Source organism: Tachyglossus aculeatus, chromosome 1 (assembly GCF_015852505.1).
Source record: "Tachyglossus aculeatus isolate mTacAcu1 chromosome 1, mTacAcu1.pri, whole genome shotgun sequence".
In the NCBI taxonomy this organism is placed as follows: domain Eukaryota; kingdom Metazoa; phylum Chordata; class Mammalia; order Monotremata; family Tachyglossidae; genus Tachyglossus; species Tachyglossus aculeatus.
Window position 1 is genome coordinate 89,824,589 of NC_052066.1, and position 25,603 is coordinate 89,850,191.

Sequence of the window (25,603 nt, forward strand, 5' to 3'; positions counted from 1 at the left end):
GTTCTCTGTCTCCCCCCTTTTAGACCGTAAGCCCACTGTTGGGTAGGGACCGTCTCTATATGTTGCCAATTTGTACTTCCCAAGCGCTTAGTACAGTGCTCTGCACATAGTAAGCGCTCAATAAATACAATTGATGATGGTGATGATGATGATTGAATGGATGACTACTGAATGAATGATTGTGAGTGAATGAATGCTTGAACGAATGAATGAACGAACAAATGAACGAATGAACGAATGATGAATGAACGAACGAATGATGAACGAATGAAGGAATGAACGAACGAACGAACGAATGAATGAATGAACGAATGATGAACGAATGATTGATTGATTTAATGAACGAATGAACGAATGATCAACGAATGAATGATTGATTGGATGAATGAATGAATGAAGGAAGGAAGGAAGGCTGAGGGCTGTTTAACGGTTGTGCTGGGGGTGAGTGGGGCAGGTGAGGCGGGCGGGGCGCGAGGCGGCGGGCCGCAGGGCGCAGGCGCGCGCGTGTGTGCGCTCCCCGCCCCGCCCCCCGGGCCCCGCCCCCCGGAGCCCACGTGACCACGGGTGGCCCAATGGCCGTTGCCCACGCTGCCCGGCGGCCCGGGTGTGCGGCCGCCTCAGCGCTCCCCGCCCGCCCTGCCGGCCGCCCGCTCGCTCGTCCGTCCGCCCGCCCGCCCGCCCCCCGGAACGTTTTTCCGGGGCGGCGGTTTCCGGGGGGGCGGTTTGAGCGCGGGACAGGCCGGGCCGGGCCGGGCGCCAACCACCGCTGCCCGACCGACCGACCGGCCGACCGGCGGACGGACGGACGGACGGACGCCCCCCCCCCCCCGCCCGCCCGGCCGCTGACTGAGCCCAGCCCCCCCCCCCCCACCTTCCTTCCCCGGGACGTCGGACTCCGTGTCCTGACGGAGACACGCGGACCCACCTCCCCCCCCACCCCCCCGGGAGGCCGGACCCCCCCCCCCCCCCGTCCCCACCAAGCCCTCGGGCCCGCCGGACTGACCCCCTAATCCCAGGGGGCCGGACCCCCCTCCGTCCCCACCAAGCCCCCCGGGCCCACCGGACCGACCCCCCCCCCCCGTCCCCACCAAGCCCCCGGCTCCACCGGCTGACCCTCCGCCTGCCCCAACAGGCCTGACCCCTGTCCTGTCCAAGCCCTCGGGTCCACCGGACTGACCCCCGCCCCAAAAGGCCAGTCCCTTGTTCCCACCAAGCCCCCGGGCCCACCGGACTGACCCCAACCCCTGGAGGAGGCCGGACCCCCTGTCCCCACCAAGCCCCCCCCCCCCCCAGGAGGCCGGACCCCCGTCCCCTCCAAGCCCTCGGGTCCACTGACCGACCTCCCCCAAGAGGCCAGGCCCCTGTCTCCTCCAAGCCCCCGGCTCCACCGGCTGACCCCCCACCTGCCCCAGGACGCCGGACCCCTGCCTCCTCCAAGCCCTCGGGGCCACCGACTGACCTCCCCCGAGAGGCCGGACCCCCGTCCCCTCCAAGCCCTCGGGTCCACTGACTGACCTCCCCCAAGAGGGCAGACCCTTGTCCCCTCCAAGCCCTCGGGTCCACCGACTGACCCTCCATCTGCCCCAGGAGGCCGGACCCCTGTCCCCTCCAAGCCCCCGGGTCCACCGACTGACCCTCCACTTCCCCGAAGAGGCCGGACCCTTGTCCCCTCCAAGCCCTCGGGTCCACCGACTGACTTCCCCCAAGAGGCCGGGCCCCTGTTCCCTCCAAGCCCCCGGGTCCACTGGCTGACCCTCCACTTCACCCAAGAGGCCGGACCCTTGTCCCCTCCAAGCCCTCGGGTCCACTGACCGACCTCCCCGAAGAGGCCGGACCCCTGTCCCCTCCAAGCCCTCGGGTCCACTGACCGACCTCCCCGAAGAGGCCGGACCCTTGTTCCCTCCAAGCCCTTGGGCCCACTCACTGACCCCCTCCCAAGAGGCCGGACCCTTGTCCCCTCCAAGCCCTCGGGCCCACTCACTGACCCCCTCCCAAGAGGCCGGACCCTTGTCCCCTCCAAGCCCTTGGGCCCACTCACTGACCCCCTCCCAAGAGGCCGGACCCTTGTCCCCTCCAAGCCCTTGGGCCCACTCACTGACCCCCTCCCAAGAGGCCGGACCCTTGTCCCCTCCAAGCCCTCGGGTCCACTCACTGACCCTCCATTTGCCCCAGGAGGCCGGACCCCTGTCCCCTCCAAGCCCTCGGGTCCACTGACCGACCTCCCCGAAGAGGCCGGACCCCTGTCCCCTCCAAGCCCTCGGGTCCACTGAACTGCCCCTGTAAGAGGCCGGACCCCTGTCCCCTCCAAGCCCTCGGGTCCGCTGAACTGCCCCCGTAGGAGGCCGGACCCCCCGTCCCCACCAAGCCCCCGGGTCCGCTGGACCGACCCCCGCCCGGAGAGGCCGGACCCCGTGTCCCGGTGGAGCCAGCCCCCCTCGATCCGCCGACAGACCAGAGTCCATGTGTCGGCGCCCCCCGGCCTGCTGAGCGACCTCCCCGTTGGCCCGGCCCCCCCCGTGCCGCGCGACATGTCCCCCACCATCTCCCCCAAGGACGGCGGCCGCCAGCGCCGCCCGGGCCCCCTGGCCCACTCCCCGGACCCGAAGAGCGAGGGCCCCGCCGGCCCCGGCCCGCCGGGCCCCGGCCCCGCGCCCCGCGGCTACCGGGAGGAGCTGGGCAGCATCCTCCTGCTGCTGTTCCTCTACGTGCTGCAGGGCATCCCCCTGGGCCTGGCGGGCAGCATCCCCTTCATCCTGCAGGGCCGGAACGTCAGCTACACCGACCAGGCCTTCTTCAGCTTCGTCTTCTGGCCCTTCAGCCTCAAGCTGCTCTGGGCCCCCTTGGTGGACGCCGTCTACTTCAGGGGCTTCGGCCGCCGCAAGTCCTGGCTGGTCCCCACGCAGTACGTCCTGGGGGTCTTCATGATCTACCTGTCCACCCAGGTGGACCTCCTGCTGGGGGGCCAGGACGGGAGGGCGGCCCCCGACGTGGTGGCCCTCACGGTGGCCTTCTTCCTCTTCGAGTTCCTGGCCGCCACCCAGGACATCGCCGTGGACGGCTGGGCGCTGACCATGCTGTCGCGGGAGAACGTCGGCTACGCCTCCACCTGCAACTCCGTGGGCCAGACGGCCGGCTACTTCTTGGGCAACGTCCTGTTCCTGGCCCTCGAGTCCACGGACTTCTGCAACAGATACCTGCGGTTCCAGCCTCAGCCCCGGGGGATCGTCACTCTCAAAGGTAGCCGGCCGAGCCGGGCGAGCGACCCGCGGTCGTTGGGTCGCCTCCGCCGAGCGCCTGCGGCGTGCGGAGCGCTCGGGGGGGTGCCGCGCTTCGGTGAACGGTGAAGCCCCCTGCCCGCCACGAGCTCCCCGTCTAGAGGCGGGCACGTTCCTCGCCCGGGGCCCGCGTTGCCTGGGCGCCTTAGGTGATGCTGGAAGGGAACGGTGCTCTGCACGCGGTAAGCGCCCGATAAATCCGACCGAATGGACGGACGGCCTAATTGGGACCGAATCGGTTCGGGCTGCCCGTCACCAAAAGGACCCTGCGGGACTCTCCGTAGTTCATGGCGGGCAAAGCGCTTCGCTGCGTGTCGCGTGAATGACCCGGCCCAGGGTAGAGCAAACCACCGTTTCTAGCAAAAGGCCCGAGCGGCCAGAGTCGAAAGTTTAATATTTTGCTTCTCGTGAGAGGGCGGGAGGCCTTTGAGTTCCCGGCCCCCGTGGGCGCGTTCGTTAAGGGCTTACTCTGTGCCGAGCACCGTCCTGAGCAGTGGGGTAGGTGCAAGGTGAGCAGGTTGTCCCGCGTGGCGTGCGGTGACTGGACGAAGGCGGGCTTGAAGAGGATAACGGCTTTCACGCGTTGTGACCCGGTGAAAAGGACGGGCCTGGGAGACCCTGGATCTGGGTTCTGATCCCAGCTCCGCTCGGTTGCCTGCTCCGTGACCTAGGATAAGTCGCTTCGCTTCTCTGTGCCTTAGTTTCCTCATCTGGAAAGAGGGGGTCCCATTTGAGTCAGGGACCGTGTCTGACCCGATGACCGTCTCTCTACCCAAGCGCCTAGCACTAGACTGTGAGCCCACTGTTGGGTAGGGACCGTCTCTATATGTTGCCAATTTGTACTTCCCAAGCGCTTAGTACAGTGCTCTGCACATAGTAAGCGCTCAATAAATACGATTGATGATGATGATGTGCTTGTCAGTTAGGCAGCCCCTGGTATCTGTTGAGCACTGTATTAAGCACTCGGGAGAGTACACTGCAACAGAGCCGGGAGGCATGTTCCCTGCCCACCAGGAGCTTACAATCTGAGGTGGGGAGGAAGATATTAAAATAGATTACGGATGCGTGCAAAAGTGCTGTGGGGCTGCGAGCGGGGTGACTATCGAAGGTTTAAAGGGGGTATGAATTCAAATGCTTAGGTGACCCCAAGGGGTCAGGGAGTAGGGGAAATGGGAGCGTAGCCGGGTGAGACGTCTTGGAGGAGATGTGACTTTAATAGGGCTTCGAAGTCAGGCGAATGGAACGCTTACCGAGCGCGGAGCATCGTACTTAATGGGAGAGGACGGTATGACGATGAACAGACACGTTCCCCGCCCACATCGAGCCTATAGTCGAGAGGTGGGGAGAATGGCGGTCTGTCTGACGCGAAGAGGGAGGGGGGTCGGCGGTGAAATAGACGAAATCAAGGAGCAGTGAGTAGGTCGGTGTTGGAGGAGCAAAGCGTCCGGACTGAGGTGTACTCGGAAATCAGCGAGTTAAGGTAGGAGAGGGAGACGTATGCCAATGGTGAAGAGTTTCTGTTGGATGAGAGGGTGGATAATAATAATGATGGCATTTGTTAAGCGCTTACTATGTGCAAAGCGCTCTTCTGAGCGCCGTTGGGCAACGACTGGAGGTTCTTGAGGAGTGGGGAGGCTTGACCCCAAAAGATTCTTAGAAAAGGGATCCGGGCAACGGGGTGAAGTAAAGGAGGCTAGAGCCGGACAGAGTCGGGGCTGAAACCTATATCACCATTATTGGTGATATTTATTATCGCTATTCTGGGGGCGACCCCGGGGTCTGCGTCTTCTCCCGAGGCACCCCTTCAGGAGCTAAGGGCCAGAATGGTTCGGATCGGGTGCCCGCGATGGTCCCACCTGCCCGCGAGATCGCCCCGGGACCGATGGGAGCGACTCCAGCCCTGCCCGCCCCGGGATGGACGTCCACGTCCCTAACCCTCAGGCCACTCTAGGAGCGGACCTGCTCTCCGCCCCGAGCGGCCGACGCCTACTGGCTCAAGAGAAGCAGCGTGGCTCAGTGGAAAGAGCCCAGGCTTTGGAGTCAGAGGTCACGGGTTCAAATCCCGGCTCCGCCAGTTGTCAGCTGGGTGACTGGGCAAGTCACTTCTCTGGGCCTCAGTTCCTTCATCTGTAAAATGGGGGTTTTAAGACCGTGAGCCCCCTGTGGGACAACCTGATCACCTCGTAACCTCCCCAGCGCTTAGAACAGTGCTTTGCACATAGTAAGCGCTTAATAAGTGCCATTATATATAGTAAGGCTTCACTCCCTCGGCCCCAGCGCCGACTGAGCTCCCGGACCCGCTAACGTCCACGTGAAAAGCGGTGACTCGGCGATAGGCTCGGAGAGCCTGATTTTGGCAGAAAGACGGAGATTGCAATGGATTTTACACACGGGGGGAGTGTGAGGAAACTCTGAAACGGAGCCAGAACTGTACCTACATTTCAGAGAACAAATAAGTAGCACCTAATCTCCCTCACCACCACTCCAGTCCCGGGTTGGTAATCGCCTAGGTGATTTCAAGCCCGTTGCTAATTGGATTCATCAATGGAGTTGGAGGGCATGGGCTAATAATAATAAGGATGGTATTCGTTAAGCGCTTCGTACGCGCCAGGCGCCGTTCTAAGCGCTGGGGGAGATGCAAGGTCATCAGGTTGTCCCACGTGGGGCTCACAGTCTCAATCCCCACTTTGCAGGTGAGGTAAGTGAGGCCCAGGGAAGTGAAGGGACTGGCCCAAAGTCGCACGGCTGAGAAGTGGCGGAGCTGGGATTAGAACCCACGACCTCTGATTCCCAAGCCCGGGCTCTTGCCACTAAGCGAGAGACAGGGTGCCCTAGTGAACAGAGCACGTGTTTGGGAGTCAGGACCCGATCTCTCGCCCCGGCTCCGCCTCTTGTCCGCTGTGTGGTTGGGGGCAAGTCGCTTCACTTCTCCGGGCCTCCGTTCCCTCATCCAAGTGGAGATTAATAATAATTGTGGTATTAAGTACTTTGTGCCTGGCACTGTACCAACCGCTGGGGCGGATGCGGGCCGATCGGATCGGGCACCCTCCCCTATCCCACGTGGGGATCACGATCTCGATCCGCATTTTCCAGATGAGGTTAACTGAGGCCCACAGAAGTGAGTGACTTGCCCAAGGTCACACAGCAGATGGAGTGGCGGAGCCAGGATGAGAACCCACGACCTTCCGACTCCCAAGTCCGTGCCCTGTCCACTAAAGCCATATAGACGGCGAGCCCTATGAGGGACAGGGACTATGTCCAACCTGATCATCTCAGATCTACCCCAGTGCTTAGAACAGTGCCTGACACACAGTAAGCGCTTATCAAACACCACTTTTAACTACGGCATTCGTTCCGCGCTGACTGTGTGCCGGGCACTGCACCGGGGTAGATCCAAGCTAATCGGATTGGACGCGGTCCACGCCCCGCAGTCCAAATCTCCATTTTACAGAGGAGGGAACCGAGGCCCAGAGAAGTTACGTAACTTGCCCAGTGTCACCCGGCAGATGGGTGGTGGAGCCGGGATTAGAACCCAGGTCCCCCTGACCCGCGGGCCCGGGCTCTGGCCCCCAGGCCTCGCTGTTGCCCGGGCACTCTGGATCCGGCCCTGCCCGGAGGCCGGGAGGGTGGGTCCCCGACTCGACCGACCTCGACGGACTCCCCGTCACCTTTATCGCTCATCGTCGATCAATCGATGATATGTATCGAGCGCCTACTGGGTGCAGGGAGTGTGCACTCGATTAAGCACCCGGGAGAGTAGAGGGTAACGGAGTTGGTAGACACGTTCCCTGAATGGGAAGGGACTGTATAGGTTGCCAATTTGTACTTCCCAAGCGCTTAGTACAGTGCTCCGCACACAGTGAGTGCTCAATAAATACGATTGATGATGGTGATGATGAATGTAGCTCGAATATTTTTATACCCGCTCATTCACAGAGGTAAGTCAGAGGAGCAGACGAACACCCCACCTTCTCCCCACCTTCCGTTCCTCCCTCAGGGAGCTGTCTCTTCCTTTCCTGGATAAAAAGTCGGACTTTCCGATGGCCCGTAAATCCGAGGAGCGCGCCTCTCCCTCGGAGATTGGGGTGGGGCGAATACGCACACAAGCTCCCGTCGTCTCGGTGGTCAACAAGAGATTCTGCTTGTCTGTTTGGCTCTCGGTCCCCTTTGCCTGCATCTGAATTTCCACGCCGTTGTCTTTTTCAGTGTTTTCACCCTTTCATTCATTCAGTCGTATTTATTGAGCGCTTACTGTGTGCAGAGCTTGGGAAGCACAAGTCGGCAACATATAGAGACAGTCCCTACCCAACAGTGGGCTCACAGTCTTTCATCATTTAGCTTTGGGGATTGTACAGTCCAACGACATTTAGGGAGGACTGTCTGTAATGAATTCAGACAATTCATTGGAATGTGCCCTTGCGCACCAAGGAGTTGAAGGTGATATTTTCCATAAACAGTCGCTAAGGCCATGTACCAACCTGTTAAACTCGTCTCTGCTCTTCCTTCGTGTTGTATTTTCTTGATAAATATTTCTAATAGGTTACAGACTCCTTCGCTAAACCAGTGACGAGGGCTCAGAAAGTGACACGTAAAGTTATGAATGTAAGGAAATCTATTCGACTTTGCACTGCTTAACCAGAATAGCCTCCTTTTCCATTTATTCATTTTTTAATTCTCTAAAGTGGAAGGTTAAGTTTCTTTGGGGTGAGCCAAGTGAAGCTTTGCACACAGTAAGCGTTCAGAAAGTACGATTGAATGCATGAATATTCGTGGCTTTGACAAACCGATTTGGTTGACACGTTCTTCTCAACTTGAATCTTGAAAAGAATAAGAACCGCGGTGTGATAATAGCAGCAGGACGCAGCGTGGCTTAGTGGACAACGCGGGAGTCAGAAAGACCTGGCTTCTAATGCCGCCTCGACCACATGCCTGCTTTGTGACCTTGGGCAAGTCATTTAACTTCTCTGTGCCTCAGTTCCCTCATCCGGAAAATGGGATTAAGAGTGTGAGCCGGACGGAGACCGTGTCAGCCTCATTAATCTGTATCATCCCCGGTGCTTAAACGGGGCTTGGCACATAGTAAGCATTTAAATGGTACCATAACTATTATTATGATGATCATGATTGTTAATAGTGCCGCCACCATTGTCATACAATGGCGGCATTAATCCCACACTGTACTGAGCACTGGGCCGGAGATCGGACACCACCCTGTCCCCCACGAGACTCACAGGAGAAGAACGTTATCCCCATTTTACAGATGAGGAAACCGAGGCCCAGAGAAGTTGGGGCTCGCCCTAGGTCATATAACAGGCAAGTGGCAGAGCCATGATTAGAACCCATTTCCTCCGGGTCCCCGGCCCGTGCTCTTTCCACCAGGCCTCACCGTTTCTCGTGAAACCCTGGTGATATAATCTGTGTATGAGAAAATCTTTCCTGCTGTGCGGTAATAGCTATTCTCAGCTCCTCGTGGGCAGACGTAAAGCTGTCTTATATAATCCTCTATAATGCTGTGCGTGGTGTTGGTTCTTAGATAATAATAATAATAATGATGGCATTTAGTAAGCGCTTGCTATGTGCAAAGCACTGTTCTGAGCGCTGGGGAGGTGACAAGGTGATCAGGTTATCCCACGGGGAACTCACGGTCAATCCCCTTTTGCAGATGAGGTAACTGAGGCACAGAGAAGTGAAGTCAATCAATCAATCAATCGTATTTATTGAGCACTTACTGTGTGCTGAGCACTGTACTAAGCGCTTGGGAAGTACAAGTTGGCAACATCTAGAGACAGTCCCTACCCAACAGCGGGCTCACAGTCTAAAAGGGGGAGACAGAGAACAAAACCAAACATACTAACAAAATAAAATAAATAGAATAGATATGTATAAGTAAAATAAATAAATTAATAGAGTAATAAATATGTACAAACATATATACAGGTGCTGTGGGGAAGGGAAGGAGGTAAGATGGGGGGGATGGAGAGGGGGACGAGAGGGAGAGGAACACAGCTGACAGCTGGCGGAACCGGGATTTGAACCCATGACCACCGATTCCAAAGTCTGGGCGCTTTCCGCTGAGCCACGCCCGAGGAAACGTGAGTGGGAGGGACGAGAGAGAGTGTGTGACATTGAAGAAACCACTGATGCTCCAACAAAACCGTTTGTGGGCGGGGAACCGTTGGACTGTACTCTCCCAAGCGCTTAGTACAGTGCTCCGCACAGGGCAAAATGCAGAATGGTGCTGTGGTGGCAGATATCGCACCTAGCTGTAGGTCTGAGGCAGGAGAGACCGGAGCGAGGCCCGGCGGCTAGTTGGGCTGGAGAAGAAAGAAGCGTGCCAGCTGGAGCACGTTGGCCGGTAAATCAGGGTTTTCCAAAGTCATCACGGCAAGTGCCCCAGATTTGCGCTCCGAGAGTCTTCAGATCTCAATCAGCGGTATAGAAATCTCTCGTCGCATAGTCAGGTAGATGTCAGTCGTAGTAATTGTACCTTTACTGTGTGCCGAGCACTGAACTAAGCGCTTGGGAGAGTACAGTAGAACAGTAAACAGACACATTCCCTGCCCGGATTGAGCTTGCAGTCTAGAGGGACGGTAGACGGCAAGATTAAACCCCATTTTTCAGAGGGACGGATTTTTTAAAAAAAAACGTTAATGTTTTAGGTCATGAGCTTTAGCTGTCTGTCGTCTCCCCTCCTCTCTCGGGGGAGAAAGACTCTGTGTTTCAGTTTTAAAGGAACTAAAATAAAAGCAACTCTCCAAGTCTCTGGCGACAAGGTTAAGCTGAAGGGGATTCTTGTGAATTTTGACTTCTGATAAACTCACGCAGATGCGCTTAAACCCGTTGTTGGGTCGGGATTGTCTATGTCTGTTGCCGAATTGTACTTTCCCAAGTGCTTAGTACAGTGCTGTGCACACAGTAAGTGCTCAATAGTTACGAATGAGTGAATGAAATACATTTGGGCAAGAGAGCTGAGATTCCGTATTGACACAGTAATTGTTCAGCTGATAGTCATGGAGTTTTTGAGGTCAATTAGAAAATAAAGCCTGTCCTTTTAATTTCAGATTTCCTGTTTTTCTGGGGCGCTGTATTTTTGATAACTACAACTCTAGTTGCTCTTCTGAAAAAGGAAAACAAGGAAGTAACACCAGCAAAAGAAGAAACCAAGGGGATCACAGACACGTACAAGCTGCTTTTCTCAATTATCAAAATGCCAGCAGTTCTGGCTTTCTGCCTCCTAATTTTAACCGCAAAGGTAAGCAGATAGGTTCAGTTAGAAACGTGGAGTTCATTTAGTGGTAGTCCCTTGGGGTTGTGTAGTGCTTTTCATCCTGAGAGGGACTCGATACGGAGTATTGTGTATGAATGTGTCCCCGCTCTTCAAGAACCTCCAGGTTGGCCATCCTCCACCGCATCAAACAGAAACTCCTTACCATCGGCTTTACCATCACCTTGCCCCCCAGCCCCAAACCTCACCTCACTACCCTCTTACTACAAACCAGCCCACACACTTTTTTCCACTAACGTCGACCTTCTCCCTGTCCCTCGATCTCATCTGTCTCGCCACTGACCTCTCACCCACGTCCTGGAACGCCCTCCCTCCTCAAATCTGCCAGACAATCGCTCTCCCCCGCTTTCAAAGCCTTGCAGAAGAGGCCTTCCCTGACTAAGGCCCACCTTCCCTCATCTCCCACTCCCTTCTCCGTCGTCCCTGCGGTTGGATTTGCAAGTGGAGAAGCAGCGTGGCTCAGTGGAAAGAGCCCGGGCTTTGGAGTCCGAGGTTGTGGGTTCAAGTCCCGGCTCCGCCACTTCAATCAATCAATCCATCAATCGTATTTATTGAGCGCTTACTTTGTGCAGAGCACTGTACTAAGCGCTTGGGAAGTACAAGTTGGCAACATATAGAGACAGTCCCTACCCAACAGTGGGCTCATGTCAGCTGTGTGACTTGGGGCAAGTCACTTAACCTCTGTGGGCCTCAGTTCCCTCATCTGTAAAATGGGGATGAAGACTGTGATCCCCCGTGGGACAACCTCATCACCTTGTGACCTCCCCAGCGCTTAGAACAGTGCTTTGCACATAGTAAGCGCTTAATAAATGCTGTAAAATGGGGATGAAGACTGTGAGCCCCCCGTGGGACAATCTCATCACCTAGTGACCTCCCCAGCGCTTAGAACAGTGCTTTGCACATAGTAAGCGCTTAATAAGTGCTGTAAAATGGGGATGAAGACCGTGAGCCCCCCGTGGGACAATCTCATCACCTTGTGACCTCCCCAGCGCTTAGAACAGTGCTTTGCACGTAGTAAGCACTTAATAAATGCTGTAAAATGGGGATGAAGACCGTGAGCCCCCCGTGGGACCACCTCATCACCTTGTAACCTCCCCAGCGCTTAGAACAGTGCTTTGCACCTAGTAAGCGCTTAATAAATGCTATCATTATTATTATTATTTGCACCCTTTATTCCCCCCCACCAGTCCCACGGCACTTATGTACCCAAGTGAGGGAAAAAAACAGCAAATTATTTTGCTCTCTCAAGTGCTTCGAACTGTGTGTTGTGCACACAGTAAATGTTCAGTAACTACGATGGACTGACCGATGAAGGCAGGAGAGTAGAGGGTAAGGTCCAACTGGAAAGATAGCTCGGGAGAAATGAGTGAGCAAGCCGGAGAATACCGACTTGATAGGGCTGCCATTGAATAATAATAATAATAATAATGGCATTTATTAAGCGCTTACTATGTGCAAAGCACCGTTCTAAGCGCCGAAGGTAGGGAGAGTTCTGAGGGGTGTTTGCTTGGAGCCGAAGGAAATGGGAAACCACCGGAGGGTTTGGGGGAGAGCAGTCGCTTCAACGAGATGATCTGTGCAGCAGCTTATTGTACAGATTGGAGAGGGGAGAGGGGTTGGAGACAGACCAGTGAGGAGGAGGAGGAGGATACAGCGTAGTCTTGATCTGCTAAGAGCTTGGACCTCGGTGGTAGCGGTCGTGATGGACGGGAAGTGTTTTGTGTGGGAAGGACCCACCGGATTTAGCAGGAACCTGAATGTGAGAGTTGAAAGATGGTGAGGAGTTGGGGATGTCTCTAAGACAGAGAAGCAGGGTGGCCTAATGCGAAGAGCACGTGCCTGTCAGGGAGAGGACCTGGGGTCGGGTCCCCGCTCTGCCACTTGTCTTCAGGGTGATCTCGGACTAGTCACTTCCCTGTGCCTCAGTTGCCTCATCCGTACAATGGGGATTAAGACTCTGAGCCCCATGTAGGACAGGGGCTGCATCCAACCCAATTGTCTCTTATCTATCCCGGCACTTAGTTCAGTGGCTGGCTCATCATCATCATCATCATCATCATCAATCGTATTTATTGAGCGCTTACTGTGTGCAGAGCACTGTACTAAGCGCTTGGGAAGTACAAGTTGGCAACATATAGAGACAGTCCCTACCCAACAGTGGGCTCACAGTCTGAAAGGGGGAGACAGAGAACAAAACCAAACATGCTAACAAAATAAAATAAATAGAATAGATATGGACAAGTAAAATAAATAAATAAATAAATAGAGTAACAAATACGTACAAACATATATACATATATACAGGTGCTGTGGGGAAGGGAAGGAGGTAAGATGGGGGGGATGGAGAGGGGGACGAGGGGGAGAGGAAGGAAGGGGCTCAGTCTGGGAAGGCCTCCTTTAGGAGGTGAGCTCTCAGTAGGGCGGTGAGCTCATAATGAGTGCTTAACAAATGTCACAGTTATTATTATTATTATTATTGGCTTTTTGGCTTCGGGGACAGGGAGGATGGCCATGACTTCGACAGAGACGGGGCAGTGAGGGAGTAGGAAGAGGAGGAGGAGGGGGTTTAGGGGGAAAGATGAGTTGGCTTTTGGGCATGTTGAGGTGCGCCAGGACGTCCAAACGGAGGTGTCTTAGAGGGATGGTTGGTTAGACGAGGCGTCCTGGGGCTGGAGAAGTCACCCTGAGAGTCGTCTGCCCAGAGGTGATGGCTGATGCCAGGGGAGCCCATGAGCTCTCTACGGGAAAAACCTTGAACGAGTAGAGTAGAAGACCCAGAACTGAGGAGCTCTGAGGTGGAGGAGCCACCGAAAGAGACTGAGGGGGACGTTTCTGGCCTCTCCACTTGGGTCAGTAATAATAATAATCATCATTGTGGTGTTAAGCGCTTACTGTGTGCCAGGCGCTGTACTAAGCACTGGGGTGGGTACAAGCAAATCGGGTTGGACACAATCCCTGTCCCACGTGGGGCTCACAGTGTCAATCCCCGTTTGACAGATGAGGGAACTGAGGCACAGAGAATCAGACCCCTAGGGTGGTTCTGGTAAACCACAAAGTTACCAAGGGATTTCGACACCCACAGCACTTCAGTATATTTTCATAATGTATTTTACTGTCTGTCTCCCCCTCCTTTCATTCATTCAGTTTTATTTATTGTGCACTTACCGTGTACAGAGCACTGTACTAAGCTCTTGGGAGAGTACAATAACAACAATAAACAGACACAGTCCCTGCCCAGAACAAGCTTACAGTCTCATGTGGGGGAGGCAGACATTAATATAAATAAATAATAACGGTAATAATATTATGGTATTTAGTAACTGCTTACTGTGTGCCAAGCACTGTTCTACGCGCTGGGGTAGAGACAAGCCAATCAGGTTGTCCCACGTGGGGTTCATAGTCTTAATCCCCATTTTACGGATGAGGTAACTGGGGCCCGGAGAAGTGAAGTGGCTTGCTGTGGGTCACACAGCGGACAAGTGGTGGGGCGGGATTCGAACCCACATCCTCCGACTCCCAAGTCCTTCTTGTTTCTATTAAGCCACGCTGCTACTCTGTAGCTCCTGGTGGGCAGGGAGTGTATCCAGCAACTCTGTTATATTGTACTCTCCCAAGGTTTTAGGGCAGTAAGTGCTCAATAAATACCACTGAATGATTTCCGTCTTAGGTGCATTTCTGTAAATTCTTTAGATTAATGTTTGTCTCCCCCTTTGGAATGTAAGCTTCTTATGGGCAGGGAACGTGTCTACCAACACTGTTGTATTGTACTCACCCAAGCGCCTAGTACATAGAGTCCTGCCCGCAGTAAGTTCTCAGGAAATAGTTTTGATTCTTTTCTAACAGAAGAAGCAGCCCTGGTAAATGCGATACCGCACATTTAGGCTACAGCAGTGCGGAATTTGGGGGTAGCATTCTGCAGAAACATTTCTCACCAAGGTTAAAGAGATTTGGAGAAGTTTGTGCTGGTTTTTTTTTTGTTGTTGTTTTTAGTGTTTTCCTATATGGTGTAAGCTCCTCGAGGGCAGGGGTTGCGTCGACCGCCTGGATTGTTATCTCCCAAGTTCAGGGCTCTGCACAAAGTAAACATTCAATAAATACCACTGATTGCGTGGCAGTGGAAAGATCATGGGACCGAGAGCCAGAATAAGGGTCCTAGTTCCGGCTCTGCTATTGGCCTGCTGAGTGACCTTGGGGAAACTACTTAACCTCTCTGGGCCCCAGTTTCCTCCCATGTAAAATGAGGATAAGTGTGGGACCGGGACCGTGTCTGATCTGACTATCGGGTTACCTTCCCAGCTAAAGGAATCTGGTACGTGCACTGCAAATGCCACAGAGAAAAACTTTTAGGAACCTGAACATGATCCGAAATACATAGAGAAAACTGATTAAGTCAGTATTTAGGTCCAAAGGCAAGTCTTTTAGTGCTTAATGTAATTTGATTGTTGTACTTAGGCCCTAAGCTCCTTGAAGACAGGGATCATGTCTCCTCATTCTGTTGTGCTCTCTCCCAAGTGCTTAGTACAATGTGCTGCACACAGAAGATGCATAGTAAATACTATATTGATTGATTGATTTGTACAAGATGGAAATTGAACTCTTTCCAGTGTGCCTTATGAAAAGCACCTCTCCTGCAAGAGGTCTTGCCTGACTAAGCCCTCATTTCCTCTTCTCCCACTCCCTTCTGTGTCACCTTTGCAGTTGGATTTGCACTCTATTCACCCCTCAGTTCCGTAGCATGCTCTTAGTACAGCGTTCTGCACACAGTAAGCGCTCAATAAATACGACCGAATGAAAGAATGAATCTGTAATTTATATTCACCTTCTGTGTCACCTTTGCACTTGGATTTGCACCCTTTATTCACCCTTCAGTTCTATAGCACGCACTCAGTACAGTGCTCTGCACACAGTAAGCGCTCAATAAATATGATCGAATGAAAGAATGAATTTGTAATGTATATTCACGTTTGTCTCTCCCTCTAGACTGAGCTCATTAAGCGCAGGGAACACGTCTACCACCTCAGTTATAGTGCAATCGATCTAGCATATTTATCGATCAGAAGTGCTTACCGTGTGCAGGGCACGGTGTGAAGTGCTTAATATAACAGGCACGTTCCCTGCCCACAACAAGCTTACAGTCTAGAAGGAGACGCAATAGTGAAAAAATAAATTACACACATGTATGTAAGTGCCGTGGGGCTGGGGGTGGAGGTGGTGAATAAAGGGAGCAAGTCAGGGCGATGCAGAAGGGAGGGAGAAAAGAAGAAATGAGGGCTCAGTCAGGGAAGGCCTCTTGGAGGAGATGTGCCTTCAACAAGTCTTTGAAAGTGGGGAGAGTAATTATCAGATACGAAAAGGGAAGGCGTTCCAGGCCAGAGGCGTGACACGGACTAGAGGTCGGCGGCAAGACAGATGAGATTCAAGTACAAGGAAAAGGTTGGCATTAGCAATAAAAATAATAATAATAATGGCATTTATTAAGCGCTTACTATGTGCAAAGCCCTGTTCTAAGCGCTGGGGAGGTTACAAGGTGATCAGGTTGTCCCTTGTGGGGCTCACAGTCTTAATCCCCATTGTACAGATGAGGTAACTGAGGCCCAGAGAAGTGAAGTGACTTGCCCAAAGTCACACAGCTGACAACCGGCAGAGCCGGGATTTGAACCCGTGACCTCTGACTCCAAAGCCCGGGTTCTTTCCACTGAGCCACGCTGCATTAGAGGAGCGGAGTATGCAGGCTGGGTTGTAGTAGGAGAGCAGCGAGGTGAAGTAGGAGGGGGGAAGTCGAGTGAGTGCTTTATAGCCGATGCTTAGTACAGCGCTCTGCACATAGGAAGAGCTCAATAAATACGATTGATGATGATGGTAAGGACTTTCTGTTTGTGATATGGAGGTGGATGGGCAACTCCAGCGCTTTGTAATCAGTTGTATTTATTGGGCATTTACTATTTGCAGAACATTCATTCATTCATTCAGTTGTATTTATTGAGCGCTTACTGTGTGCAGAGCACTGTACTAAGCGCTTGGGAAGTCCAAGTTGGGAACATATAGAGACGGTCCCTAGAACACTGTACTAAGCACTTGGCGGAGTACAATGCAACAGAATTAGCGGACACGTTCCCTGCCCCTAACGAGCTGACAGTGCTCTGCACGCATATTTTGTTAATATGTTTTGTTTTGTTCTCTGTCTCCCCCTTTTAGACTGTGAGCCCACTGTTGGGTAGGGACCGTCCCTATATGTTGCCAACTTGTACTTCCCAAGCGCTTAGTACAGTGCTCTGCACACAGTAAGCGCTCAATCAATACGATCGATGATGATGATGAGCAAGCGCTCAGGAAATACGACCGACGGAGATAACGATTTGTGCTCTTTCCATTTTCCAGATTGGTTTCTCAGCAGCGGATGCTGTAACGGGACTGAAGCTGGTAGAAGAAGGCGTGCCCAAGGAACATTTAGCTCTGTTGGCCGTGCCCATGGTTCCCTTACAGATCATACTGCCTCTGATCATCAGCAAGTATACCGCGGGGCCAAAGCCACTGAACACATTTTACAAAGCCATGCCCTACAGGTAGGCCGTCCTGTGCGTGGAGAGGATTCGCTTCCAACCACAAATCTATAGAAAATCCGATTTGCAGGTCTTGCTGTGGTTGATTTACACAAGATGCACCTTGCATCTGGGTATGAATAATAATAATAATAGTTGTGGAATTCATTATTGTACGTGCCAGTCACAGTACAAGGTAATCAGTCGGGTTGGACGCAGTCCCTGTCCCACAAGGGGCCCGCAGCCTTCATCCCCGTTTTACGGATGAGGTAACTGAGGCACAGAACAGTGAAGTGACTCGCCCCGAGTCACCCAGCAGAGCTCGGGTTCTTCCCACCAGACCGTGCTGCTTCTCGAGAAAATGTGGGATGGAAAAGTGAGGTCCTCAAAAGAGAACTTGAGCGTGCTCGGTTTTTTTAGGTGGTTAGTCTTCGGCAATCTCAGGACTGATTATAGAGGAAGAGTCCGGTCACAGACCCGGTCCTTTTTTTTTTGAAGATTTACCAAACGCGTAACATCGAAAGCACCCCCTTTGTCTTTCTCCCTTCTCTCCAGATTATTGCTCGGATTGGAGTATGCTTTACTGGTGTGGTGGACGCCCAGGGTGAAACACGAAGGAGGATTTCCTATCTATTACTACGCTGTAGTCCTGCTGAGCTATGCCTTGCATCAGGTAATAAAGTTGCTGTGGATTTCTCTCAAGGCTGCACCTTCACCTCTAGGTGCTCAATCCAAGCAGCGTAAGGTCCTAGGATCGCACCCCTTCGCTGACTGTTGCACCGAAGTATCGTTATTAGCATCGTATTTGTTTAGCGCTTACTGTGTGACAAACACCTGTCTAATCAATCAATCAATCAATCATATTTATTGAGCGCTTACTGTGTGCAGAGCTTGGGAAGTACAAATTGGCAACATCTAGAGCCGGTCCCTACCCAACAGTGGGCTCACAGTCTAGAAGGGGGAGACAGAGCACAAAACCAAACATATTAACAAAATAAAATAAATAGAATAGGTATGTACAAGTAAAATAAATAGAGTAATCAATATGTTCAAACATATATACATATATACAGGTGCTGTGGGGAAGGGAAGGAGATACTGGGGTCGACAGAGGTTAATCAGGTGGGACAGAGTCCCCGCCCCACATCAATCAATCAATCAATCAATCGTATTTATTGAGCGCTTACTATGTGCAGAGCACTGTACTAAGCGCTTGGGAAGTACAAATTGGCATCACATAGAGACAGTCCCTACCCGATAGTGGGCTCACAGTCTAAAAGGGGGAGACAGAGAACAGAACCAAACATACCAACAAAATAAAATAAGTAGGATAGAAATGTACAAGTAAAATAAATAAATAAATAAATAAACAGAGTAATAAATATGTACAACCATATATACCTATATACAGGTGCTGTGGGGAAGGGAAGGAGGTAAGACGGGGATGGAGAGGGGGACGAGGGGGAGAGGAAAGAAGGGGCTCAGTCTGGGAAGGCCTCCTGGAGGAGGTGAGCTCTCAGCAGGGCCTTGAAGGGAGGAAGAGAGCTAGCTTGGCAGATGGGCAGAGGGATTGGGGGCATTCCAGGCCCGGGGGAGGACGTGGGCCGGGGGTCGATGGCGGGACAGGCGAGAGCGAGGTACGGTGAGGAGATTAGTGGTGGAGGAGCGGAGGGTGCGGGCTGGGCAGTAGAAGGAGGGAAGGGAGGTGAGGTAGGAGGGGGCGAGGTGATGGACAGCCTTGAAGCCCAGGGTGTGGAGTTTCTGCCTGATGCGCAGATTGATCGGTAGCCATTGGAGGTTTTTGAGGAGGGGAGTGATATGTCCAGAGCGTTTCTGGACAAAGATAATCCGGGCAGCAGCATGAAGTATGGATTGAAGTGGAGAGAGACACGAGGATGGGAGATCAGAGAGAAGGCTAGTGCAGTAGTCCAGACGGGATAGGATGAGAGCTTGAATTAGCAGGGTAGCGGTTTGGATGGAGAGGAAAGGGCGGATCTCGGCAATGTTGCGGAGCTGAGACCGGCAGGTTTTGGTGACGGCTTGGATGTGAGGGGTGAATGAGAGAGCGGAGTCGAGGATGACACCAAGGTTGCGGGCTTGTGAGACGGGAAGGATGGTAGTGCCGTCAACAGAGATGGGAAAGTCAGGGAGAGGACAAGGTTTGGGAGGGAAGACAAGGAGCTCAGTCTTCGACATGTTGAGCTTTAGGTGGCGGGCGGACATCCAGATGGAGATGTCCTGAAGGCAGGAGGAGATGCGAGCCTGGAGGGAGGGGGAGAGAGCAGGGGCAGAGATGTAGATCTGGGTGTCATCAGCGTAGAGGTGATAGTTGAAGCCGTGGGAGCGAATGAGGTCACCAAGGGAGTGCGTGTAGATCGAGAACAGAAGGGGACCAAGCACTGAACCTTGGGGAACCCCCACAGTAAGGGGATGAGAGGGGGAGGAGGCGCCCGCAAAAGAGACTGAGAATGAACGACCGGAGAGATAAGAGGAGAACCAGGAGAGGACGGAGTCTGTGAAGCCAAAGTCGGATAGCGTGTTGAGGAGAAGGGGGTGGTCCACAGTGTCAAAGGCAGCTGAGAGGTCGAGGAGGATTAAGACAGAGTATGAGCCGTTGGATTTGGCAAGCAGGAGGTCATTGGTGACCTTTGAGAGGGCAGTTTCCGTGGAATGAAGGGGACGAAAGCCAGACTGGAGGGGGTCGAGGAGAGAGTTGTTGTTGAGGAATTCTAGGCAGCGCGTGTAGACAACTCGTTCAAGGAGTTTGGAAAGGAATGGTAGGAGGGATATGGGATGATAACTAGAAGGTGAGGTGGGGTCAAGAGAGGGTTTTTTTAGGATGGGAGAGACATGGGCATGTTTGAAGGCAGAGGGGAAGGAACCAGTGGAGAGTGAGCGGTTGAAGATGGAAGTTAAGGAGGGGAGAAGGGACGGAGCGAGAGATTTCATAAGATGAGAGGGAATGGGGTCAGAAGCACAGGTGGCCGGAGTTGCACTACAGAGGAGGGAGGAGAGCTCCTCTGAGGATACTGCTGGGAAGGATGGGAGAGTAGCAGAGAGTGTTGAGAGCCGGGAGGTTGGAGAAAGGGGGGAAGAGACTTTGGGGAGGTCGGACCTGATGGATTGAATTTTGTTAATGAAGTAGGAGGCCAGATCGTTGGGGGTGAGGGAAGGAGGAGGGCGAGGAACCGGGGGCCTGAGAAGGGAGTTGAATGTACGGAAGAGCTGGCGGGGGTGATGGGCATGGGTGTCAATAAGGGAGGAGAAATAGTTTTGTCTGGCAGAAGAGAGGGCTGAGTTAAGGCAGGAAAGGATTAACTTGAAGTGAACGAGGTTGGCATGGTGTTTAGACTTTCGCCAGCAGCGTTCGGCAGCTCGAGCATAAGAGCGAAGGAGGCGGACAGTGGCAGTGATCCAGGGCTGTGGGTTAGTGGTGCGAGAGCGGCGAAGGGAAAGGGGAGCGAGCGAGTCTAGCTGAGTAGAAAGGGTAGAGTTGAGAGCAGTAATCTGATCATCAAGACTGGGTAGAGAGGAGAGGGCGGCGAGGTGGGGTGTGAGGCGCTCCGAAAGATGGGTGGGGTCCAGAGAGCGGAGATCTCTGTGAGGGAGTAATACGGATTTACAGGGGAAAGGAGTGTGAGTGAGGAGGCAGGTGAGAAGATTATGATCAGAGAGAGGGATCACAGAGTTGGTGAGGGTGGACACAGGGCAGCGGTAGGAGATGATGAGGTCGAGGGTATGACCAAGTTGGTGAGTGGGTGAGGTGGGGTGGAGCAAGAGGTTGGCAGCGTCAAGGAGAGATAGAAGGCGGGCGGCAGAGGAGTCGTTAGGGATATCCATGTGGATATTGAAGTCTCCGAGGATCAGAGTGGGCATGGAGAAGGAGAGAAGGAAGGTGAGGAAGGGGTCAAAGTCGTTAAAGAAGTTGGAAGTGGGGCCCGGAAGGCGGTAGATGACGGCTACAAGAATCTGGAGGGGGTGGTAGAGGCGAATAATGTGGGCTTACAGCCACATGAGGCTCACAGTCCAGACGCGTCGTCTAAATCCACTTGGCAGCATTTAGAAGCAGCGTGGCTCAGTGGAAAGAGCCCGGGCTTTGGAGTCAGAGGTCACGGGTTCAAATCCCGGCCCCGCCAATCGTCAGCTGTGTGACTTTGGGCAAGTCACTTCACTTCTCTGGGCCTCAGTCCCCTCATCTGTAAATCGGGGATTAAGACTGTGAGCCCCCCGTGGGACAACCTGATCACCTTGGAACCTGCCCATTGCTTAGAACAGTGCTTTGCACATAGGAAGCGCTTAATAAATGCCATCATTATTATTATTGGTTGCTTAAAGAAGCCAAGTGTAAACTTGTGAGCAGGGACCACGTCTACCACCTCTTTTATATTGTACTCTCCCAAGCGCTTAGTACAGTGCTCTGCCCACAGTAAGGGCTCAGTAAATATGATCGATTGATCTATTGCAGCAAAATGGAGTGCGGTGATTAGGCATGCGATAAAGCGACTGCTGCCCATTGCGAGGCTTCCACAGTAATTGCAGCAGCAGTTAGCAGTTTGGGGTGGGCCAAGCGCGTATCCCCCAACACTATGGTGGTGTACTCTCCAGAAGTGCTTACTACAGTGCCCTGCCACACAGTAAGCACTCAGTAAACACCATTGATTGATTGGCGTGTGGGCCCGGTACTTAGTTCAGTGCTGTGCACGCGGTCAGCCATCAGTAAATACCACTGATTGACTAGTAACTGGGCCGGACCCCGGGACCACGCAGTAATCGCTCAGTGGAAAGAGCCCGGGCTTGGGAGTCGGAGGTCGTGGGTTCTAGTCCCAGCTCCGCCACTTGTCAGCTGTGTGACTCTGGGCAAGTCACTTAACTCCTCTGTGCCTCAGTGACGTCATCTGTAAAATGTGACCTCATCTGTGAGCCCCACGTGGGACAACCCGATCACCTTGTATCCCCCCAGCGCTTAGAACGGTGCTTGGCCCAAAGTAAGCGCTTTAACAAATGCTATTATTAATTCATCCTAATTCATGTTGTCCTGGTAGTGAGTTGCCTCGACTATGTCCTTTCTTTAGATACCAGCCGTTATTTCAGGATCTGCTTTGGCCCCATTTTCCAGGGCTGCTGGGAATCCTCCGATTCGGCGAGCTTCACTGAGGAAAGCTGCTGACTGACGTTAGTAGCTTTTGACGTACTGCATCTTCAGGGGTATCTAGGTCATAGCCGAACTAAGTTTGGCCTTTTGTAAAATGAATGGAAAAAAAAAAACCACGCATTTTTATGTGTTGTCACTCTTACGTAAGTGTTGACTTTTGTTTAGTCGTCTGTCTCCCCCTTCTAGACTGTGAGCCCGCTGTTGGGTAGGGACCGTCTCTATATGTTGCCAACTTGTCCTTCCCAAGCGCTTAGTGCAGTGCGCTGCACACAGTAAGCGCTCAATAAATACGATTGAATGAATGAATGAATGACTGCAGGATCTCTATAGCAGAGCTTCATGGTGAATCCAGTTCTATGAAGAAATTGGCTGTAAGATAAAACATAAGAAGGCTGATGGTTTTGAGTTTTTCTGTCCCCCCTCTCCCTTCTTCCCTGCAGGTTACGTTGTACAGCATGTACGTTGCCATAATGGCTTTCAACGCCAAAGTTAGCGATCCGCTAATCGGAGGCACGTACATGACCCTTCTGAACACCGTTTCCAATCTGGGCGGAAATTGGCCTTCCACAGTGGCTCTTTGGCTGGTGGATCCTCTTACAGTGAAAGAATGTGTGGGCGCATCAACTCAAAACTGTGGATCTTCTGATGCTGTTGAAGTAAGTATTCTTCCTTTGATGGTATTTGTTAATAATAATAATAATATGATAATAATAACAATTGTGGTATTTGTTAAGCGCTTACTCTGTGTCAGGCTCTGTACTAAGCACACTATGTGCCAGGCGCTATACTCAGGGCTGAGGTAGATACAGGTTCATCAGGTCGGACCCAGTCCACGTCGCACGTGGGACTCAGTCTTAATCCCCATTTTACAGGTGAGGCAACCGAGGCCCAGAGAAGTTAAATGACTTGCCCAAGGTCATACAGCAGACAAGTAGCGGAGCTGGGATTGAGGATTTAGCAATGCATCAATGCTAGTTTAATAGAATTAACACTTAAAATTACCCTTCTTCATATCGTCGAATCTTTCATAATTATTAAAACGAGAAGACAGTTGTATCGAAAGCACCACCGTCTGCCGTGACTGTTCAGATATTTGCGGCCAAGATTGTATTTGTCATTCTTCCACGGTGTATGATTTCAGGGCCTGTTGAATTATCCATTAGGCTAGCCACATAGTCGCCATGGGTTAGTGGCCATCGTGGTGTGGAAGGGGCCAATAATAATAATAATAATGGCATTTATTAAGCGCTTACTATGTGCAAAGCACTGTTCTGAGCACTGGGGTGGTTACAAGGTGATCAGGTTGTCCCTCGGGGAGCTCACAGTCTTAATCCCCATTTTACAGACGAGGTAACTGAGGCACAGGGAAGTTAAGTGACATGCCCAAAGTCACATAGCTGACAGTTGGCGGAGCCGGGATTTGAACCCATGACCTCCGACTCCAAATCCCGGGCTCTTCCCACTGAGCCACGCTGCTTCTCTTGTGAGTCAAGGAGTCCACCGGGCTGATCCAACAAGCCAGCTCAATTAAAAATAGCTCCAGCATTTCCGAGGTGGGAAAGACACAAATGGATTATTGAATGTTGGTGATCAAGGTTGGGGAGGGAAGCATCCCCACTGACCAGTCATCAATCGTATTTATTGAGCGCTTACTATGTGCAGAGCACTGTACTAAGCGTTTAAAGATAATTATTTAATTATCTTAATTATTTGGAGGACCAGTGTCCTCCAAAGCTTAATGCTGGCTCTAAACTCTGAGGTTTAGGTTTTTTTTTTTTTTTAAAAAAAGACCTGCTTAAGAGATGCATTGAATGCCTTCCCAGACTTGAAAGTGTATGCAATTAGAAAATGATCGTGGGGTCTTGCGGCACCCTCAAAAGAAGCAAAAAAGACCTCTATAAGATCTTGAGCCCTTAGGAATTAATTGCAAAGAATGAGGTGGAATGGCTGATAGCAAAGAGACATTTTCTCTTATGTTGCCAACTTGTACTTCCCAAGTGCTTAGTACAGGGCTCTGCACACAGTAAGTGCTCAATAAATGCGATTGATTGATTGATTGATTTTCTATTTAAATACTGTAGCATTTTCAGATTCAAACTGATTTTGCTGAATGAGAAAAATCTTATAAAGTATCCATCATTGAAAATTCACCAAACTTTCACCGGCTCATTTTTTGTCTCTTGCAGCTTTGCACAAAACTGGGTGGTTCTTGTGTTACTACTCTGGATGGCTACTATGTGGAATCTATTATCTGTGTCGTCATTGGATTCGGTTGGTGGTTCTTTCTTGGTCCCAAATTTAAGAAGTTGCAAGATGAAGCGCCGTCTTCGTGGAAGTGCAAGAGGGTCAATTAACACAACTTCAAACCTGGACATACTAGGAAGAGTCCAGTGGTTAATTTTTTTTTGTGCAGCACCTAGGATAATCAGTCCACAAGATATCCTTTAAAATTGGAGAACCGTTCACTTCTGAAAATGCCAAATGGTTGGAAGAACAGACCTCTATAAAAAGTTTCTTTTGTGTCTTACTGTTTCAGTGTATTTAAAGCCTAGTTAAGGTCAGAAAATTGGTTCTAAAAATAGCAACTTCATACTGGGAATTCAGCTTCTCTGCCCCTTTTCTCCAGTCATCTATCTTTCGTTTGCTTTTTTCCTGACGAAAAACACGTTTTAAGCTACGGAAGAGATCGTCACGCCCCAGGTATTGGTAGCAACAGTGTCTGCTAACGTGTAAATTCTGTTTTGGGTTTTTTGTTTCTGTTTCCTTTTTTTTTTTTTTCCATTTTAGTCAGGAGTAAGAGGACAGCGTAATATCCCAACCCTAGGTTGACTTAATGATGACCGCCGAGTCGTTTAGTTTTGATCGGTAAACAGTAAATTTATGGGGATGTTGATGAGAGAAGGCTAGAGGCAGAATAGTAAGATGCCATTTTAGTTGACACTTTTCTGACCATAACCACATTTTAAGTGGACTTGTGTATTCAAAAGACTCTTTAAAATGTATTTTCTGGCTTTTGTAAGCATTAAAGATTTATAAAAAGATGAAACAAATATTTTTTTATAAAATGAAAGTCATGCCTTTTAATTTATTGTCCTCACATTTTTTGGACAGCATTTTGATTTCCTGCTGATAACCTCTCAAAAACAAAAAGGCTGGATCCGTGGGGATTTGCGCACAGGCACCTCACAGTAAACGGAACGAGTAATTAAGGGTCAAATCTGGGTGTGTTGACGACGGCAAAGCTTCAAAATTAAAAACTAAAAGGTATCATTCGAGTAGTTTTCTCTTGATCCTCCCAAGGGACTGGGGTTTATTAGGCGACTCTCAAAGGGAAAAAAATCAGTGAGTTAAA

General features: G+C 51.8%; 1 protein-coding gene across 2 annotated transcripts; it reads left to right on the forward strand.

Annotated features, from left to right (window-relative positions):
* Nucleotides 1-1,310: 1,310 nt before the first annotated feature.
* SLC33A1 (solute carrier family 33 member 1) lies at nt 1,311-25,335 on the forward strand. Of its 2 annotated transcripts, XM_038765706.1 has the most exons (7): nt 2,218-2,231; nt 2,287-3,237; nt 10,337-10,527; nt 16,939-17,123; nt 17,655-17,772; nt 22,692-22,907; nt 24,438-25,335. In XM_038765706.1, the coding sequence occupies exons 2-7, from the start codon at nt 2,529-2,531 to the stop codon at nt 24,603-24,605; spliced, it is 1,587 nt and encodes a 528-aa protein (XP_038621634.1). In that variant the 5' UTR covers nt 2,218-2,231; nt 2,287-2,528; the 3' UTR covers nt 24,606-25,335. The 2 variants fall into 2 exon arrangements, with proteins under 2 accessions (XP_038621716.1, XP_038621634.1); XM_038765788.1 differs by lacking the exons at nt 10,337-10,527; nt 17,655-17,772 and having other exon boundaries at nt 1,311-3,237.
* The last annotated feature ends 268 nt before the right edge of the window (nt 25,336-25,603 follow it).